Source organism: Poecilia mexicana, unplaced genomic scaffold (genome assembly GCF_051168715.1).
Source record: "Poecilia mexicana isolate PSO_F unplaced genomic scaffold, ASM5116871v1 scaffold_2, whole genome shotgun sequence".
In the NCBI taxonomy this organism is placed as follows: Eukaryota; Metazoa; Chordata; class Actinopteri; order Cyprinodontiformes; family Poeciliidae; genus Poecilia; species Poecilia mexicana.
In genome coordinates this window covers 8,772,432-8,790,180 of record NW_028263371.1, presented here as the reverse complement: position 1 = coordinate 8,790,180, position 17,749 = coordinate 8,772,432, and the positions used below count along the sequence as shown (strand labels likewise).

The 17,749-nt window shown below is 39.2% G+C and overlaps 1 protein-coding gene across 1 annotated transcript; it reads left to right on the top strand.

Annotated features, from left to right (window-relative positions):
• The first annotated feature begins 253 nt into the window (after window positions 1-253).
• Window positions 254-17,512, top strand: LOC148160383 (glucagon receptor-like). The gene is made up of 13 exons (XM_088010181.1): window positions 254-390; window positions 575-671; window positions 768-875; window positions 3,763-3,851; window positions 4,476-4,594; window positions 5,791-5,947; window positions 7,035-7,194; window positions 10,538-10,598; window positions 10,751-10,820; window positions 12,343-12,431; window positions 13,290-13,434; window positions 15,186-15,227; window positions 15,499-17,512. The coding sequence occupies exons 1-13, from the start codon at window positions 337-339 to the stop codon at window positions 15,919-15,921; spliced, it is 1,614 nt and encodes a 537-aa protein (XP_087866307.1). The 5' UTR covers window positions 254-336; the 3' UTR covers window positions 15,922-17,512.
• Window positions 17,513-17,749: the final 237 nt, after the last annotated feature.

Here is a 17,749-nt window from a genome sequence, read left to right as displayed (position 1 = left end):
AATGAGTCGGGATGTAAATTGTGCTCCAGGGCATCTTTGTTTTTCTAAAGGCCGACACGGAACAGCATGTGTTCAACATTAATGCTGCGAAATGTTTGTGCCGTAAACGTCCAGCTCCAGCCACCTCCACCACACTCTCAGAAAATAAATTGTCTCTCTATTTTATTTTGTGTGTGTGTGTGTGTGTGGGTGTGTGTGTGTGTGTGTGTGCGTGTGTGTGTGTGTGTGTGTGTGTGTGTGCGTGTGCAGGCCGTGGGGTGGAATAGGGCCGAGCCTCATGTGGGTTTCCTCTCTCTTCTGGTCCCCGCCGACCCCCATCTTCCCAGCATCGGTGGGATGTCCCAGGTGTGTCTCCTCTTGGCCTTGCTTACGCTCTCCAGCTGCACTAAGGTACAGTGTTACTAATACCCTCCCTGCCTTTCACACATAAAATTAAACACAACTTTAATCCCTCCCTAATCCACTCATCCTGGGGTACCACTGAGTGAGACTGAGACGGCGTAGAGAGGAGGGAGGGGGGGAGAACAGGGCTGTTGTTGTGTTGCTGGAGCCTCACGAAGCCTCTCCGTCGCAGGTGTCCTTTGCTAACTCTCTGGAGCTTGTGAAGGAGAAGTGGAGCAACTACAAGGACAACTGCACAAGCCAGATCAATTCCACACCCCCTGCCACAGGTGAGCGACTGAACTTCATGACGGTGAATTTAATGTCTGACTTACATCCATCCAAAGCAGCAATTATGTGCTGTTTTCTGTGTGTGTGTGTTGCAGGGTTGGTGTGTAACAGAACCTTTGATTTGTATGCCTGCTGGCCTGATGGGCGTCCAGGTACTACTGTAAATGTCTCCTGCCCAACATTCCTGCCATGGCATCGAAAAGGTCAGTAAGGCTGTGAAAAGAAAAAAAAGGAGGTGATTCACAGTGAAACTGCATAACATAGCAAGAACAAAAATGTTGGCACTTGTATAAGAATGAGTTTTATATTGTTTTCAAACCTTGCTACCACCATTTTCTGTGTGCAGGATGATAAGAGAAGCTGCATTGTTATAGCTTTCAGTGAAATTGGCCTCTACGTTAGAAGAATCAGTTATTAACGGCAGGTTCCAAGACAGTGGTCGACTTTATGAGTTATTGTCTAAAACATAAATTCACTGAGGTATTTTCAGGCGCTGAAAGTGAGCAAACCTGAGTTTGAGTCGTCTTCTTGTTCAGAAACCAGAAGATAAGTCGGATCTTTTAAGGCAAATTCACAGAGTTAAAAGATTCTCATTCAAACCAGGAATTATACAAATATTTTGGGATTTTTTTTACCTTTATGCAAATTGCAGCCAGAACATATAGCTTTGTATAAAAAAAAAGAGCTGCATTAGATTTACTGGAATTTATAGTATCTGCTGTAAGTTGATTTTGTCTGTCAAGATGTAACTAACTGTGGCGCTGATAATTTGGTAAAAAGCAACAACAACATTTATTTATTGATGTTGGGCCTCCTACCCCTCTCCATTAATTAAACATAGTTAAATCAAAAGTTCCACTTTCCAAAATGTTCTCAAGTATCACTTAAAAAGTGATTTCTGTTGCTTTGGTCAGTTTGAACAGCTGCTACTTGCGTTTTCGTTCTTCTACAAGAGAAAATCTAACATTTTGAACCTCCAACTGGAGATTATCGAGCAACGTCCAGTGAATCATAACGTTGTCTGATGTAAGCACTCTAATCCGTCGCCTGAATGTCTTTCATGTTTAGCATATATACATCACGTTACAGCACCAAAGTCCAGGACTAAAGAAAAAAAAAACATCGGAATATTTTTGAACTGTTTAAAATAGGCCAAATAACCATTATTTTTATTTGGGTCTGCAAGGGCTTCTTAAATTTCTAAAAAGAGAAACAGAATAATTCATACTGCATGCGGCTCTTGTGATTGTTGTCAAAGGTGCATCTGCTAAACACTTACTTGAAAGGTGGATGAATATTTTGTGTAATCGCTCATTGTATGGTACATATTTTTATTTAGTTGTCATTATTTTGTTGATATCAGTTTTCACTTGTTTTGTTTTTTGTTTGTTTTTTTGTTTTTGGTTTTTTTTTTTTTGTCATTTTTCAATCTAAAACCTCTTCATGATTGATAAATAAAAGCATGTCCTCTAGTTGTCGCTTAGATTTGTCATCCAGTTACTCGCCCCATGTTTTCTCCAGCTTAAACCCGGACATTAATCTATAGGTCAAAACGTCCAAGGTGGTGAAAACTCTTTCTAGACGCTACCTACGTCGCTAAGAGACGGTTTTTATTTGCCGTGCCGTCTGCCTCTTTTCAACTCTTTGTGCAGATTCTTGTACTGTAATAAAATGCCGATCGTTGAAGTTTCAGCGTCTAATTACGATCCGAGCTTCTTTTTTTTTTTTAAGTTAATTAAAATTAAACTCCAAAGATAATTTCCCCTCTGTTATCACATCGTGTTGGAGCTCCACCTTGTTAAATTGAACTCACTCTCTGGGGTGAAATTTCTCGCTGCGCAGTGCTGCTGTTTTCTCATTATCTCTGCGCCGCTCATAACGGTTGAATATGTCAAGACAAGACAAAGTCGGCGTCTGGGCGGTGTGTGCTTGTTTACTAAGTTGCAACTAGAAATTGCAATTGTGGAAACACATCTTAGTCCTTTATAGAGGAATGTTTTGGGGGGGGGGGGGTTCTAACAGCTTAAACGCTTTTACTGTTATTGACATCCATCGCAGAATAATGGCTTTGAAAAGATCTCGATTTATGCGAACACTCATGAAGGGAAAGGTTAAGTGGCCCATTACATCACAGGAGGACGACTCTTCCTAACCAACAAAACACCAGTACATGTAAGGTCTTTCTTTTGTTCAACATAGAAATAAAATATTTCAAGTCTTATAGCAGAGTTTGTTTTTTTTTTGTTTTTTTTCAAATGTATTTGAAAGGCTTTTCAGTCCGATGCCGTCAGAACTTATTGACATCAGCTCCTTTGAAAATCACATCAAGGATGCGGCGCTCATCCAGTGTCGTTGATACTGTGGATTCAATGGAGGAGAAGGATTCACTACAAAAAGCCCAGCTCTTCCTGCACCCTTGCAATTTAATTAAATGAAAGACAGAAATGAATGAATGAAGTGAAACCTGCAATTTGTTGGATGAGAGATAAATGAAATGGATTTTTACCACAGCTTAAACCCCGAAGGTCAGATCCTTCTTGGTCTCGTGTGAAATCGTGTGATACACGTGTGATACTCTGCTTTGACAGAGTAAACTCTGTCAAAGCAGTGTCATTCTGCCATTAAAGCATTAAGTCATTTTTATATTTATGTTACTGAAGTCGAGAGAGACTCTTAGCATTAATGATGACAGCATTAACTATAATAATAGACTTTTTTTACAGGAGTTCATCACAGCAAAGACGGACTTTGTTGCTCCTGTCTTGGTTTAGAGGGTTCGTTTGTGATCAGAAAGTCAACAACGTAAAAATAGTCGTGCAACACATCCGCACTCCATCGTGAAATATGAAGTGTAAATCCATTCTACTGAAAATCCTCAGTGTTTGAACGGACCACTCACTCAATGTGAAAACAAAACATCATTTTCTTAACAGTGTGACGTCCAGGTGAGCTAAACACGGCTTCCAGGTGGAGGGGACGTTTCTTTACCACATGATGACATTTTGTTGCAATTCTGAGAATAATTTTTTTTCTTTCTTTCTTTATGAACGGTTGAACCCAGCCTCACATGTCCTGTGTCTTTGTGAACAGTTCAGCGGGGTTTGGTCTACAGGGTCTGCAACGAAGACGGCAAGTGGGGACAAAAGAACACCAGCGAATGTGACGACGATCCCAGCGAGGTGCGTGAAATCTTTGGGAATATTTAGCTCTGAACGTGTGGCAGATGGTCGGGTGATTCTTTAACTCTGACACAATCTAGAAAGGCAGAATGTAGTAAAATCTTCCCATCTGTCCACACAGAGGCCTTTTTGTGTGTGTGTGTGTGTGTGTGTGTGTGTGTGTGTGTGTGTGTGTGTGTGTGTGTGTGTGTGTGTGTGTGTGTGTGTGTGTGTGTGTGTGTGCGTGTGCGTGTCTGTGTGTGTTGCTATCTTTGTGGGGACTTTCCATTGACTTCCATTCATTTCTACAGCCTAAACCTTACCTTTACCCTTTTCCTAACCCTAACCATCACATACCTAACCCTAACCAAAACTCAATTCATACCTTAGCCCTAACTCTGACCCCTGACCCAAAAACAGGGTTTCCCCTTGTGGGGACCACAAGGAGCAATTGGTCCCCACAACGTAGTATATGTCAGGAAAATAGTCCCCACAAGGTATTACAAACAGACGCGCGCACACACACACACGTGTGTGTGTGTGTGGGGGGGGGGGGGTGTGCGTGTGTGGGGGTGTGTGTGCGTGTGTGTGTTAGCGTGTGTGAGGAGCACAAATGCTTTAAAGGTAACTGTGTTTGCGTTTCAGTCGGGTTTGCAGCAGCAGTATGGCCGCATCCTCAGCAAGCTGCGCATCATGTACACAGTGGGATACTCTCTGTCACTCGGAGCGCTGCTGCTGGCCCTGGCCATTCTGATCAGCTTCAGGTACGATATGGATAGGACAGAGAGAAACAGGCGCTGGGATGAAGACAAGAGGGAAAATACATTTCTAAAAGAAAGAAAGAAAGAAAGAAGTGGAGTTCCAAGGTAGAAATCTGGGGAAATAAGAAAGCAATTGAAAAATAAATTTAATAATAAAAAAAACAAACACATGATATAGATATTGAAGAGGTTAAATGGAAATGAAACAATTCAAGAATTAAACCGGTACAAGACGATGAAAAGGCAAAAATAAATTGTGAAAAGTAGTTTTTCCCTCTACAAATTACTTCTTTTTTCTTTTTTTCTTTTGTTGTTTCACAAGATTGCCAAGTAACTTTTAACAACAGGCAAAGAAACCCTGAGTAAATACATTTTTTAAGGATAAATGGTTTTCCAAACCAGCCGGATGGAACTATGTGGAAAAGAAATCGCCCCTTATAGCTAACATGCAGCCGTTCCACTGCTGGAACAAATACCAGCAAGCATTTGTGGCATCTTCTTTTATCACTGCAGAGAAATTTTAACTCTTTCTGCAGAATTATCTTAATGAGTTAAGGTAATTAATGTTTGAAGGTTTTTATGGAGGACCAAAACTAACATAGTTAAAAATAAAAGCAGAAATATACACATTTTGTTTTTTTCTTTTCCTTATGCATGCGTTTTTGACAAGAAAACACATGTATACCTTGTGTATTTCTGCCTCATTATTAAATGAAGTGTGTTTTAAGACTGACTTAGGATAAGGATCAATTTAGGCTGTTCATCTGCAAAATAAAGTTAATTTGGGGTTTAGTTTCTCTTTAGATGTAGCATCTGTATGCTGATTTTCTACAGATGGGGCTGTGATATTTGACTTTTACGACAGACATGTTTTGTTTTAGTTAGTTAGTAACCTTGCATAAGCTTGTAAACCGAACTGAAACAAAAAAAAATTTAATTTGCAGTATAATTTCCTATTGGACCAAGATGTTTCTAATGACTTTTAATCAACACCTGAAAACATGGTTTGCATTTACACAGGTTATCTCTACTTGATGTTAAAATGTGACGATCCAAAAACTAGAAGAAAGCCAAGGAGTGAAGAATAATGACAGAGAAGACTAAAAATGGATAGGGGGCATGAGGGAAAGAGAGAGAGAGGGAATAAAAGAAGGAAACTACAGTGGATAGAGATAATCCACTTGGTCAATTCTTCACAGGAAGCTTCACTGCATGAGGAACAACATCCACATGAACCTGTTTGCTTCGTTCATCCTGAGAGCCGTTTCGATTCTGATCAAAGACGCTCTGCTGAGCCTGATGCTGGACCCAAAGAGCGGCAGCGACGCCCAGACACAGGCCTGGGTCAACATACCAGTAAGAACGTCAGCATCACCAGCTGGCACTCTTTTTCTTTTCTTTTTCTTTTCTTTTTTTTTTTCAAATCAGCGACATTACTACGACACTTTGAGAAAAGCGGGGATTAATTTCAACTGTTATCTTGTAGCTTAACATCCCTACTAGTTCTTAGAGCAAATCTCACTTGCTTTCCAACTTTTAAGTAGCGCATGCTGCACTCGTGTTCGGTGCTTCTCCCAAAATCCTAAATTAAACCGAACGCAGCATAAATGTTCCTGATAAGGTGTGTTTCGAATACAGAATATTCAGAAACGGAGCCTAGCGCAGCTACTGGGAAAAAGTGACTTGTTATATAACTTACACATTTTTCCACAATAAGTGTTTAGCTTTCCCAGCCCGTTCGTGTTTTAAAATTTGGCAGCCGTCGCACAATAAGAAGCCGATTAAATATCGATTGTATGTTGAGACATATTGCATCTATTATGGTTCCAAATCAACAGCAATCTGTTTACTCAGCCTTGTCTTTCTTCTTTCAAGTCCTTCCCTGATATTTAAATTAAAAAACAAAAAAAGCACAGTTTTTCTTCACCTGGACTTTAGTAAATATTTGTTTCATTTCAAGAGGAACAGTTCTGTGTCTGAACCAATCAACCAAAGATCTGAACATGACCTAATCAAAACAGGAACATACCATCAGGTGTGTAAAACGAACCTGCTTTGAAAGAGCAATCTCAGCTCATGGGCTCTATTTAAGGGAGAACGTCAAACAACTTTTGATTTAATACGGTAGCAGTGTTGGCTTTGGCCCATTTAAACTCCATACCTGACACTATCTCTCTAGTGATGACATTTTCCACAGATTCGTTGTTTAGGTCCGATGTAGTTTTATTAGGAAAGTGCTCAACACTTTGCAGCAGTTTTTAACTAAAAAGCTAAAGTCCACTTCAACATATCTACTTGAAAAAGCCAATATTTTTACCTCAACAAAGGTTTACGATAAAATTTGCATGTAGAGGTTTTGAATGTTGATGGATTGCTCATGGTGCCCTAAAACGCAAGTGTCTCTGCTTTTTTTCCCCTGCTCCTCCTCCGCGTTGCATTTCAGGCCGTGATGTGGTGCCGAGCCGCCATGGTGATGATGCAATACAGCGTGATCGCCAACAACTACTGGCTGCTGGTGGAAGGCATCTATCTGCACAGCCTCCTCGTCATCACTGTTTTCAGCGAGAAGAAATACTTCTACATTTACTTGGCCATCGGCTGGGGTCAGAGCCCACACCATGACACGTTCACACGGCACACATTCTGACAGACAGCGAGACTTTACAGCTTCTACTGTCTGATAGCAAAGTTATCAGGATAACAGTTAGACTGAAATAAATGTTTTATGATCCATTCAATTACAGGCATTGAAAGACTCTGAAACGTTGTGTCAGACATTCTCTTAACATATGCATTAATAAATCGCCTCTTGCTTTAAATTCCTGATTGAATTCAATTGCAACCAATTAAGGTTTTACTCTGAAAGTTTCAGCTGCCATTAAGTTGCACCTCTGAGCACCAAAGATGGGAAAAGAAGTCAGATGATAAAAATATAGGGGTGCTTTTCAGTCTGTGAGCTGAGTGAATTAAGTCCTCCTTCTCCACCTGTCCACTTCATTTTCCTCCATTGCCTTCGCTGCCTGCAGCAAATGCAACGTCAGTTAGCATTTAGCTAGATGCGTGAGCTCTTCAGAGTCGTCTGTTTTGTTTAACTTGTTACCAGCTTCTCAGATTTATTAGACACCTGACATGTAGTTGAAAGATTTCCTTATATTGGGGCTCACCTAGATATTGTGACTGTGCAGCTTATTGCAAAGGTTGGACACTTAAGTACAAACCAGTTAGTCTGGAGCGTTGCGATAGCTTAACCTGCTAGCAAGCCGTCACAGCTACTTACTGTGATCACACCACTGGTTTTGAAAACGGCCTCTCGGTGTTTTGCTCTTGAATTCGATTTAGAGTTAGATGATCTTCACTGCGATGCTGCAGTTCTGCAGCCATAAAATGGCTCTGTGTGCCTGGAAAATACATAATATCACTGCTAACATTATTATATGACCTTTAATTCTGGCTAATCCGTCACAGAAAGTTTACAGCAATGGCTCCATTTGTGTTTTGAATGAATTGTCTTGGTCCTCGTGTGAGTATTTTATAGAAGGTCCTCTATGATGTGCTGCGAGATGAGTTCAATGAAAGATGTCCTCTATCATGACATGGGCTTTATTTAAAAAAAAAAAAAAAAGCACACTAACAAGACTTTTAGTCAAAGAAGACATGAAGAAAAACTGACATGTATATAACTTTTTAGCTCCTTGTTGATCTAAATGTCTCTGATCAAACTCAGCAGCAGTGAAACCAAATCAAATGTCTGCTGTGATGATAAACTCATAGATCCACTAAGGATTTTAAACATCTTGGTATCAAGTGAATAATCCCTCTTGGGTTTGTTTTTTTTCCTTTATTGTAAAAACACCCAAATCTCATAAGATCCCATAAATAATTCACTTCATCACTACAAAAGCAAGACAGAAAGGTTTTTTTATTTTTATTTTTTTCACAAAGCTTTTGGAGCAGACATACAAACATGTTTCTGAGACAAAGTAAGAGACTAAGCACATCTGCTCCTTTTGCAAACCATCTATATCTTCAGACCAGATGAAAGAAAAAAAAAAACAAGAAGAATGCCGGAGTTGTTGTGAAGCGAGGAAACATCTTTGCTGACAGATGTCTGAGATCATTTCATGCTCAGTTTTAAAACATCTACAAAATGTAAAAGGAAAAAAAGACATGAAAGAGTAACATTCAGAATGAAATCAGAATAAGAAATCCCAAAGACAAAAGCTTAATACAAGTCCAAGATGTTTATTTCATTAATATGTTAGTGACAGGTAAAACAAATGAGTTATGAGATGAATTTTTATACCCCAGATGTTCACATTTTATCACATTCGCATAAGCTAGAGCTTTTCTTTTAACGGCGATGCAACAGAAACGTCCTCTTTGCCTTACAGTTCAGCCTCTTTTTATGTCACAGAGATTCTGTGTGATTGTACGGTTTATACGTTTTAGTTCACTGTTTCCAGGAGCAACACTTATAAGAATTACATTTCTAATCCAGGGACACAACCTAATCCTTTAATTTGTTCATTAGTGCATTAATGATTGGTAACTCCCTCAGCTGGTTAAATATTGTGAGTTTTGTGCATTTTATTGGCTTAATGCAACAGCTGAAATGAAGGGCCGGTCTAACGCTGAGGGGAAATCAGCTCATGGCCATAATAAATTATATAAATGATCTATTTGGTTGACATGATGTAACTGAGTTGTTGTTCTGTAGCCTCAGGCGTCTGAGAGCTGGAACTGCTGCAGATCCCCACAGATACCTTGACCAAATTAGAGATCTTTAAAGTTTTATTTATTTATTTATTTATTTCTTTATTTATTTATTTATTTATTTATTTATTTATTTATTTATTCCGAACTGACAGAAAAGACAATCAAGAAAAAAAAAAGAAAAACAAAATAAAATAGAATGAAACAAACTTAAGAAATAAAATGTAAAACAAATTATTTTTGCAAATTTTATATTTTCTGTTCGAAAAGGAGCAGGTAGAAGATATAATATCTCATAATGTCCTGCCCCTTTCATACTTGTCAATTTATAATCAATTAACTTTCAGAACATCAAAAAGAGACAACCTGTTTCCATTTTACATGATGTTTAACTATGTGCAATTATTATATCATCAATTGCATAATAGACTATTAAACAGTCATCTTATATATCGTATTTTGAAATAAGCTCTGTTTTCATCAGTTTTTTAAATTGGTTTACATTTGTACTTTTTTTTAACTCATCATTCAATCCATTCCAGACATTTACTCCACACACAGATAAACAAAAACTCTTCCTGGTTCTTCTAATATGTTGTTTTTTTAAAATATCCTTCACCTCTTAAATTGTAACCACCCTCTCTGTCACCAAACATTTCCTGTATATTGTGTGGAAGTTTCTGATTTCTGACCTTCAACATGAATTGTGAAGTTTTAAATATTACAAGGTCCCAGAATTTCAGTATATTTGATTTGATAAATAATTGGTTTGTGTGTTCCCAATATCCCACTTTATGGAGTATTCGGATTGATTTTTTTTGTAAGACGTATAATGGCTGTAAATTTGTTTTGTATGTATTCCCCCAAACTTCCACACAATATGTTAAATGTGGTACAATGAGTGTGTTATATAGAATAAACAAAGATTTGTAGTCCAGGACTAAACTAATTCCTCTTAGAACAGCAACACTTTTGGCTATTTTACATTTTACCAGGCTGATCTGTGGTTTCCAGCCAAATTTATCGTCTAATAAGGCACCCAAAAAGTACTCATCAAGTAAGATGAAAACCTTGACGTGTTTATTTTTTTACATAATGAAGCGGTCTAACGCTGCACAGCGACTCAATAAAACGGTTAGAGAATAATTAAATAAATACATGTTAGTTCTGTTCATGACCAGAAAGGCTGCTTTGATTGAGTCGGATCATTTGTGACCTTGCTCTTATTTTCAGGTGCGCCTCTCATATTTGTGTTGCCATGGATCACGGTGAAATATCTGTATGAGAACCTAGAGTAAGTACACGAAACGTGAAAGAGATTTCATTGTTGAAGCTTTTAGTGGCAGATGGTTATTCATATTGTAGAGAATAAAAAAATAAAAATAAAACGTTTACAGAATCTCAATAAGCTGCAGTGTATTATATTTGTGTGTGCGTGTGTTTTAGGTGCTGGGAGAGGAATATTAACATGGGGTATTGGTGGATAATCCGTTCTCCCATATTGTTTGCTTATCTGGTAAGTCTGTGTGTGTCACTCTGGTTCTCTTTATGCTGTGCCTCCCCTCCTTCACCAGTTTACATGTGAACAATTGATGAATCCAGTATTTTAAAACCAAAACTTGCATGAAAAGCAATGCGGTCAGTAACTAGAGGGAGCCTTTCCTTTCCTTGTGTTACTCTACTCTGAATCCTGCAGCAGTTTCCAAAATAGCAGCATTTGTTAGCTCAATTCACCGTTTCCTCAAATTAAAAGCTGTTGCGTTAGTATTATAGCCCTAACCCTTTTATTTTATTTTTTTTAAAGTTCCTGCAGCATCACCTCCTCTAACAGCAGCTGACTAAACAGCCTGTGCCTCCTGATGTTTGTGCTAAGACAGTGTGGCCCCAGTTAATCCTCACATACAAGGACACTAGGTAACTGTGCAGGGGGAACACAAACATCAGCGTACCTTTTGTGTCGGCCCGAGTGAAGAGAGGTCTGAGAACCAAGGCTGTGCTTAAAGAAACTTTGGTTTTCTATTAAGCAGCTTGTCAAACTCACAGGGCTTTGAAAGTAACCAGAATTACACCTTTTCTTTTGTCCTTAACCTTGTAGGTGATGCCACAACAGAGAAATGTTGGGTGAAAACGAATAATCCTCCCACCTGTTTGCTTTCACAAATCTCACCCAGCTCTCCTGAAAAGAAAGTAATCTCACTCCTTCTTCTTTGAAGTTGCTTAAAAAGTGTCTCCTCGTGCACTTTGCATATAAAAAAGAAAATGTTGTTTTTGTCATTCACCAAACAATCTCTTGTTAACGTTTGCAATAACAAGACCCTCTTCTGTTCCGCATCGTGAGTCATCCTTCCACTTAGATTTAGTGCAGATATGTGCCTTGCAGCCCTGTTCACAGGATAAAGCTGAGAACCGGTGGAAAGGCTGACTGCAAAACGTTTAGGTCAGTGCCGTCGACACCTGTTGGTTCTCCGAGATTAACTTTAAACTCATAGCAGGAGTCAAGAAATGAGATGCCAGCGCTCACCGTGCAAACATGACAGACTTGCAAAAACATTCACCTGTACTTTGTAAAGAACTTACCTTATCAGTAAAGCATCAATAAATGAATGCAAAATAATTGCTGGTCATGAATTCAAGACTTTCATACGTGGATGTTTGCTGATGTGAAGAGCAGTTCATGCTGATTTACTGCTGATTCCATGTGACAAAATTCAAACTGCAAAAACTTGAGTGCTGTATTAATAAGAGTCTACAGAAAACTTTAGAATCTGCGTCTTCAGAATTGGCCATGAACTTGATCACCATGCGTAGGTCTCAATGTAAAGCTTTTATTTTGGAGGCAAATACCCCTCCATGTTCAGATACTCCCGCCCCATCAGGAGAAGAAGAAAATTCTCACGACAGAGTGATGCGTTTTTATGTGCAGAACCTTTACAAAAAAATATCTACTGCAGCTTCAAAATGTCAACCTTGTTTTTCCATGAATTTCTTTCCTCAGTTTCTAAATTGTTTCCCTGGATGTTTTTCTGTGACTATTTCAGATTAACTTCTTCATCTTCATCCGAATAATTAAAATCCTGATGTCTAAACTCAGGGCTCATCAGATGAGATACACTGACTACAAATTCAGGTGAGACAGTGCCCTTTTATTGAAAATGAATCAGTAAATGAAGGTACTGTTGAAAGTTGATGACATGAAGAATTTTAAAAAGAGAGTAAATCTTAAAGGTACATTTCCAGTACCAAAACTGACAAAAACAGGTAAAAATCCACCCTGAAAAAAGCTCTAGTAGACAAACTTGGTCTATCCTGAACCAAAGGTGAAGCTTTGTGACGGGACACTGACCTTACTGGTTCAACAGCCCTAGTAGTTTATTTCAATCGTCTCCCAGTCTATATCCCCTTCTGTAGATCATATTTACTGATAACCTTGAGTTTCTCTACAGAAGTTTCATGTCTGTTTGAGAGCAAAATGCAGCCACCTGTGGTAAATAGCATCGTTGAGCTTAAATTCAAATATGCTGATGAATCAGACAACCTTGGTGGAAATATTTAATGAAAGGAAGTGAAGATGCTTTTCAGCATCTCTGCAGAGAAGGTAACTCTGTCTCATATATTCAGAATAATTCATTGGGTCTATGTTCTGTGACACACATTAAGACAATCACAACTGCCTGGGGATTGGTAAACAATGATTATTTTACATTACATTAATTTAATTGAACAGAAGATGGCATTAAAAATGGAAATGGCATTGCAAATGGACCTTTATTGATCAACCTTTGTTTTTGTTTTTTTTCTGCAGCTTATTGTATTTTTCACTTTCTGTTTTCTTTTTCAAAGCTTTACTCTGTAATCTTCATTTTACACCAAATATTCTGCAGAGGAAGTGGTTGGATTTTACAATAAGAGTTTACCTTTTGGTTATGTGTCACATTTAAAAAGTCTTCAATGTTTTTTTGTGTTTTTTTTTTTTGTTGTTTCGCAGGCTGGCGAAATCCACGCTGACTCTCATCCCGCTGCTCGGCATTCACGCCATCCTCTTCACCTTCGTCATCGACGAGTCCGTCCCGAAGGGCTCCATGCTTCGCCTCATTCGGCTCTTCTGTGACCTCCTGTTCAACTCCTTCCAGGTCTGAACTCACAACTTTTACTTCTACAATATATTAGCACTACGAATCCCATGCTTTAGCTGTTTATACCCTTTATAAGAATAACAAACAAGGTATTGTTTCTTTCTTTGCCCTATCTGCACGTTCAAAAGCCAGCCGTCTAATCAACATGCATATGTTGTTGCACATTCAATTATTTTTCACTAACAAGCGCATCTTAATTCATTTAATTAATTAGCTTATTTTATTTAAGCAATTCAATTAAAAAAAATAAAACTCACTGATGATGAACAATAGATTCAGCAGCTCTAAAAATGCAAATATGACGTGACAAATGCAAAAATGTTGCTTTGCTAACCGCTTGTGTGACATAAAAGGCGTCTTGCACAAGGCAAACCACAAAAAGTAAATAAGATTAAAGAAGATGGTGGTTCACGGACTGCTGTAGCCAAGCATTTTAACGGAGAGTAGAGTTGATAGAATAATGTGGTAGGAAAAGGTGCAGCAGGAGAAAACCGCAGCCTGGAGGTGATTTAGAAAAAAATAAATAAATAAAACACCTTGCAGAGTTTGACGCAGCTGTCGAAGACATGGACTGCAGCTTGAGTCAGGGCTGAGAATGTTGCATTTATTGTGTTCAAGTCTCACTGGACGAGGAGCAGGGAGACACAGAACCAAACGGTCCACAAGTAATAAATCACTGCAGATGTCTTCAAGGAAGTTTTCGAGCATTTCATGCTTCCCTGAGCTGACAGTCTTAACGGAGATGATTAAATCTTTTACCATCAGCACTTTGACCTACTCACACTTCCAAAAGTGTCAATATTTGTTTTAATTATCATGATTTCACTGTGCCTGATTGGTCAACAGAGTTGATTTAATCCCCATTGAGAATCGATGGAGTATTGTCGAGACCCAGCGATGCAGACGTACTGATAGCTGCTGTTGAAGCAGCAGAGGCTTCCTGAACACCTCAGCAGGGCGCCTGAACGCTTCTCTAAAAGAACTCAGAACATTTCCAGGTTTAAATTCTCTTGTGTGAAATTAAATGTTTCAGAGAAACTATGTATGAGTTTACGTGGAAGCCATGTTCATCCAAATCAAATAAATAAGCGATTGAAACTCGTGACTCTTTTCAACGAGTCTAAATAAATTACTAAAATATAATAAACTTCTGGGTGAGATTCAATTCAGTGAGAAGCGTCTGTATTTGTAGCCTTTTCGAAGAACTCGGAAGATGGTATTTCTTCCACTTTTTTTTACTGCAAAATCTATTTGAAGTTGGAAAAAGCCTTTTACTTTGCCACACTGGCCATAAATTTGCACTTGTGGTTTTACTTGTCAAACTCACATTTCCAGCTTTCACTTGATTTATCTGGGTGAAACAGATCAATTCAACCCTTAAACCGGTGTAGCACTTCAGTAAACTTCAAAGAGCTGAAGAGCAATGTTTAAATCTGCTTCCGCTCTCTGGTCCAATTTGTTACACAACCACTTGGCACAGCGTTGTTACGCCTGTGTGACATGGAAACGCTCTGACTGTTTAGGGTCCGACGTTCCTCAGCTGATTACGTCTCGATTAGCATGATTTAATCATGCCAACACTATGACTCCTTCAATTACTTCCCAGGGCTGGTTGAGTGAAGTTGCGGCGAGAACGACTGAAAACTACTCACAGCAGCAGACTGAGGAAGCAGGAATATTGCTTGTTTTAGCTATTTCTTTAAAATAATAGAAAACTGTTCAGATTAAACGTCCGACTTTCATTGCAGGGCCTGCTGGTTGCCATACTGTATTGCTTCGTCAACAAAGAGGTGAGGCGCTCTTGCTTTCATGCCAGGAACACTCTAGTTTGATCCTCGCCGTTGTTGCAGTGCTTGATATTTCCGCTTGAACCACTTACTGTTTCGTTTGTAAAGCTAAAAGCCATTTCATTTTTGATCTTGAATAGAAGTTGTGCCGCAACAATAGCCATCTACAAATCTAAGCTTTTACACGCAGTCGTTGGCCAGCCGTCCTTCATCTAACGAAGTGCTGCTTGTCGTCTGCGCCCCTTTGCGCTTCTCCACTCCAATCGCCTCTCAGGTTCAGTCCGAGATGCTGAAAAAGTGGAAGAGGTGGAAGCTGGGGAAGGACATCGACGAGGAATACCGCCACACCCACAGCCAGACGCCGCACGTCAAGAGCGGCAGCATCGCCACCGGGAACCTGACCGACCTTCAGGACAACAACGCCAGCGACCCGAGCAATGACTCGCCCCGCGCCAACAGGGCCAACTGCCACCCGCCCCGCTCGGCCGCGCCCGAGGAGAGCCGCAGGCTGGTGGTATCCTACAGCAACGGGACGGGCAACGCCAGGTCCGCCAAAAACAGACAGGCCTTGCAGTTCACCTTCCCGCCTCAGAGAGGCGCCACCAGCAGGGGCAGCACCACGACGGAGGACATCAGTCTGGAGGATCAGGCGCAGCGTCGCTCGTACCCACAGGAGGGAGATGAAACCAGCGTCTGAAGACGACATTTTGTTTTGTTTTTAGCACAAAACTCTCAGCTTTCTAAAGACCGTGCACCGATGGTAACCTAAAGGGGGAAAATATGCAAAAAAAAAAGAAAAAAGAAACACCCCATTTAGATCACTTCTAAAAGGAATCACAAGATAAGCATACCATGTTTAATGTAATATTTATTGCTTATGATTTAACGATTTGAAGTGAGCGTGACTGGGCAGCATGTTTTTACTGACGTTTTGGATGAGCACATGTCCAACATCAGACCTTCTTCACTGCTGCTGTCATCATGAGGCCTGGGGGGGTTCGGGGGTTTGTTTGCACCAGCGGACATTTACTCATGGTACACGATGGCTTCGAGAGCGAGTGCAGCAAGCACGTCTCTTATTTTCTCAGAGGTTATGAGAGCAGCCGGACTGAGGTGTTCACTCGAGACAAATGAATCGTTGTACTTGATGCTGGTAGTAAAAGCGCGTCACGCCGAGGGAGCCGTGCTGAAGAGGGCCGCGTTCATTTTTTCCAAAAGACTCTGTGGTTGTGTTGAAATGAGTGTGATTTGAAATAATCGATGCCAAATAATACGAGGAAAATAAATAAATAAATATGATAAACATTTTGCATCAGTTGGGTTCTGCATTGACAATTTTTAAAGCTTTATGTTACTTTTATACACAAATGGCTACATTCAATCCATTTTTACAAACATTTTTGCTTTAGATGGAAAAGAAATATAAGTAAATTTAAAGTATTTTGTTGTCGCTCGCATATAATTTGATCTTCATGCAGTCCATGTAGTGCTTATGTTAATTTTATGAATTTCTGTGTGCCCAATCAGTGAAAGATTCACTATCACTGCTAAAAGTAAAAAAAAGACTTTCTTTTATGAAAATGTATTTGGTGTATCTTTTAAGGTGAATGTAACTCTCACTTACTACGATTGCACAGCCGTTTTCTATGCACCCACACTGTTCTTTTCTTTTTTTTTTCTATTGGATCATGTTAAGCAGAATGCATCACCAAGTGAAGATGTTAAATTTGATGAAAAGACTTTCTGGTGAAGGTTTTATATCCAGTTCAACGACATCTGAACCGTAACATTGTGATGTAAATAACACCAATAATTCTCTTCTATGTATTTATTTCATTCTGTCTGGAGTTTGAGTCAGGGATCATATTTATTTACAGAAGCAAGATGATGTAAAAAATATAGAACCATTTTTATAATGTTGTGCTATAAGAATTGAACCGTCGAGGATTTCCACAAAAAAAAAAAAAAAAAGAGAGAGACAGAAAACAGTTTGTGTGTTTTATCCTGAGTGTTTGAATGTGGCGTGTACAATGTAACTATGATAAATAAAGTATTAAACATTAAAATGGTAATGGCAGGCGGGTGAAGGGGCAGATTATTATTTCTGGTGCACATGGTTGAAACTTAACATAGTGTCATTTTTTATATGTTTAATTCTCACTTTAAACTTTAAGCATTTGTCAAGAGGTCGCCAAACTGTACACGGTTTAAAAGGTTTAAGAAAACAACCTGGTTGTGTCTAATTTCTTTTTGTGAATCCATAAAAAATAAATTCTGTTTGAGTTTCATGTTGAGTTTCTCTAACATTTCCTCAGCACACTGACAGATACTTTTGTCAAGTTTGTCGCAGAAAAAGAAAAACACGATAAGGACAACACATTTCAGACGAGTGAAAAAACTGCACCTGATTCAGGTCAAAGAGATTGATTGGATTTTTGGAAATGAGGTTCTTTGAATCCGCCATAAGTGTTTCAGTAAGCCATCAGAGTTACAAACCCATCTTTGTCTCAGCTGAGGAAAGATGG

What these genes read in the sequence shown, in the direction of transcription:
- LOC148160383 (XM_088010181.1), top strand. Translation starts at nt 337, where the DNA reads ATGTCCCAGGTGTGTCTCCTCTTGGCCTTGCTTACGCTCTCCAGCTGC. An exon ending in TTACTTGGCCATCGGCTGGG is followed by an intron (nt 7,195 to 10,537) that starts GTCAGAGCCCAC and finishes TCTTATTTTCAG; the next exon opens with GTGCGCCTCTCATATTTGTG. An exon ending in CCATATTGTTTGCTTATCTG is followed by an intron (nt 10,821 to 12,342) that starts GTAAGTCTGTGT and finishes TGACTATTTCAG; the next exon opens with ATTAACTTCTTCATCTTCAT.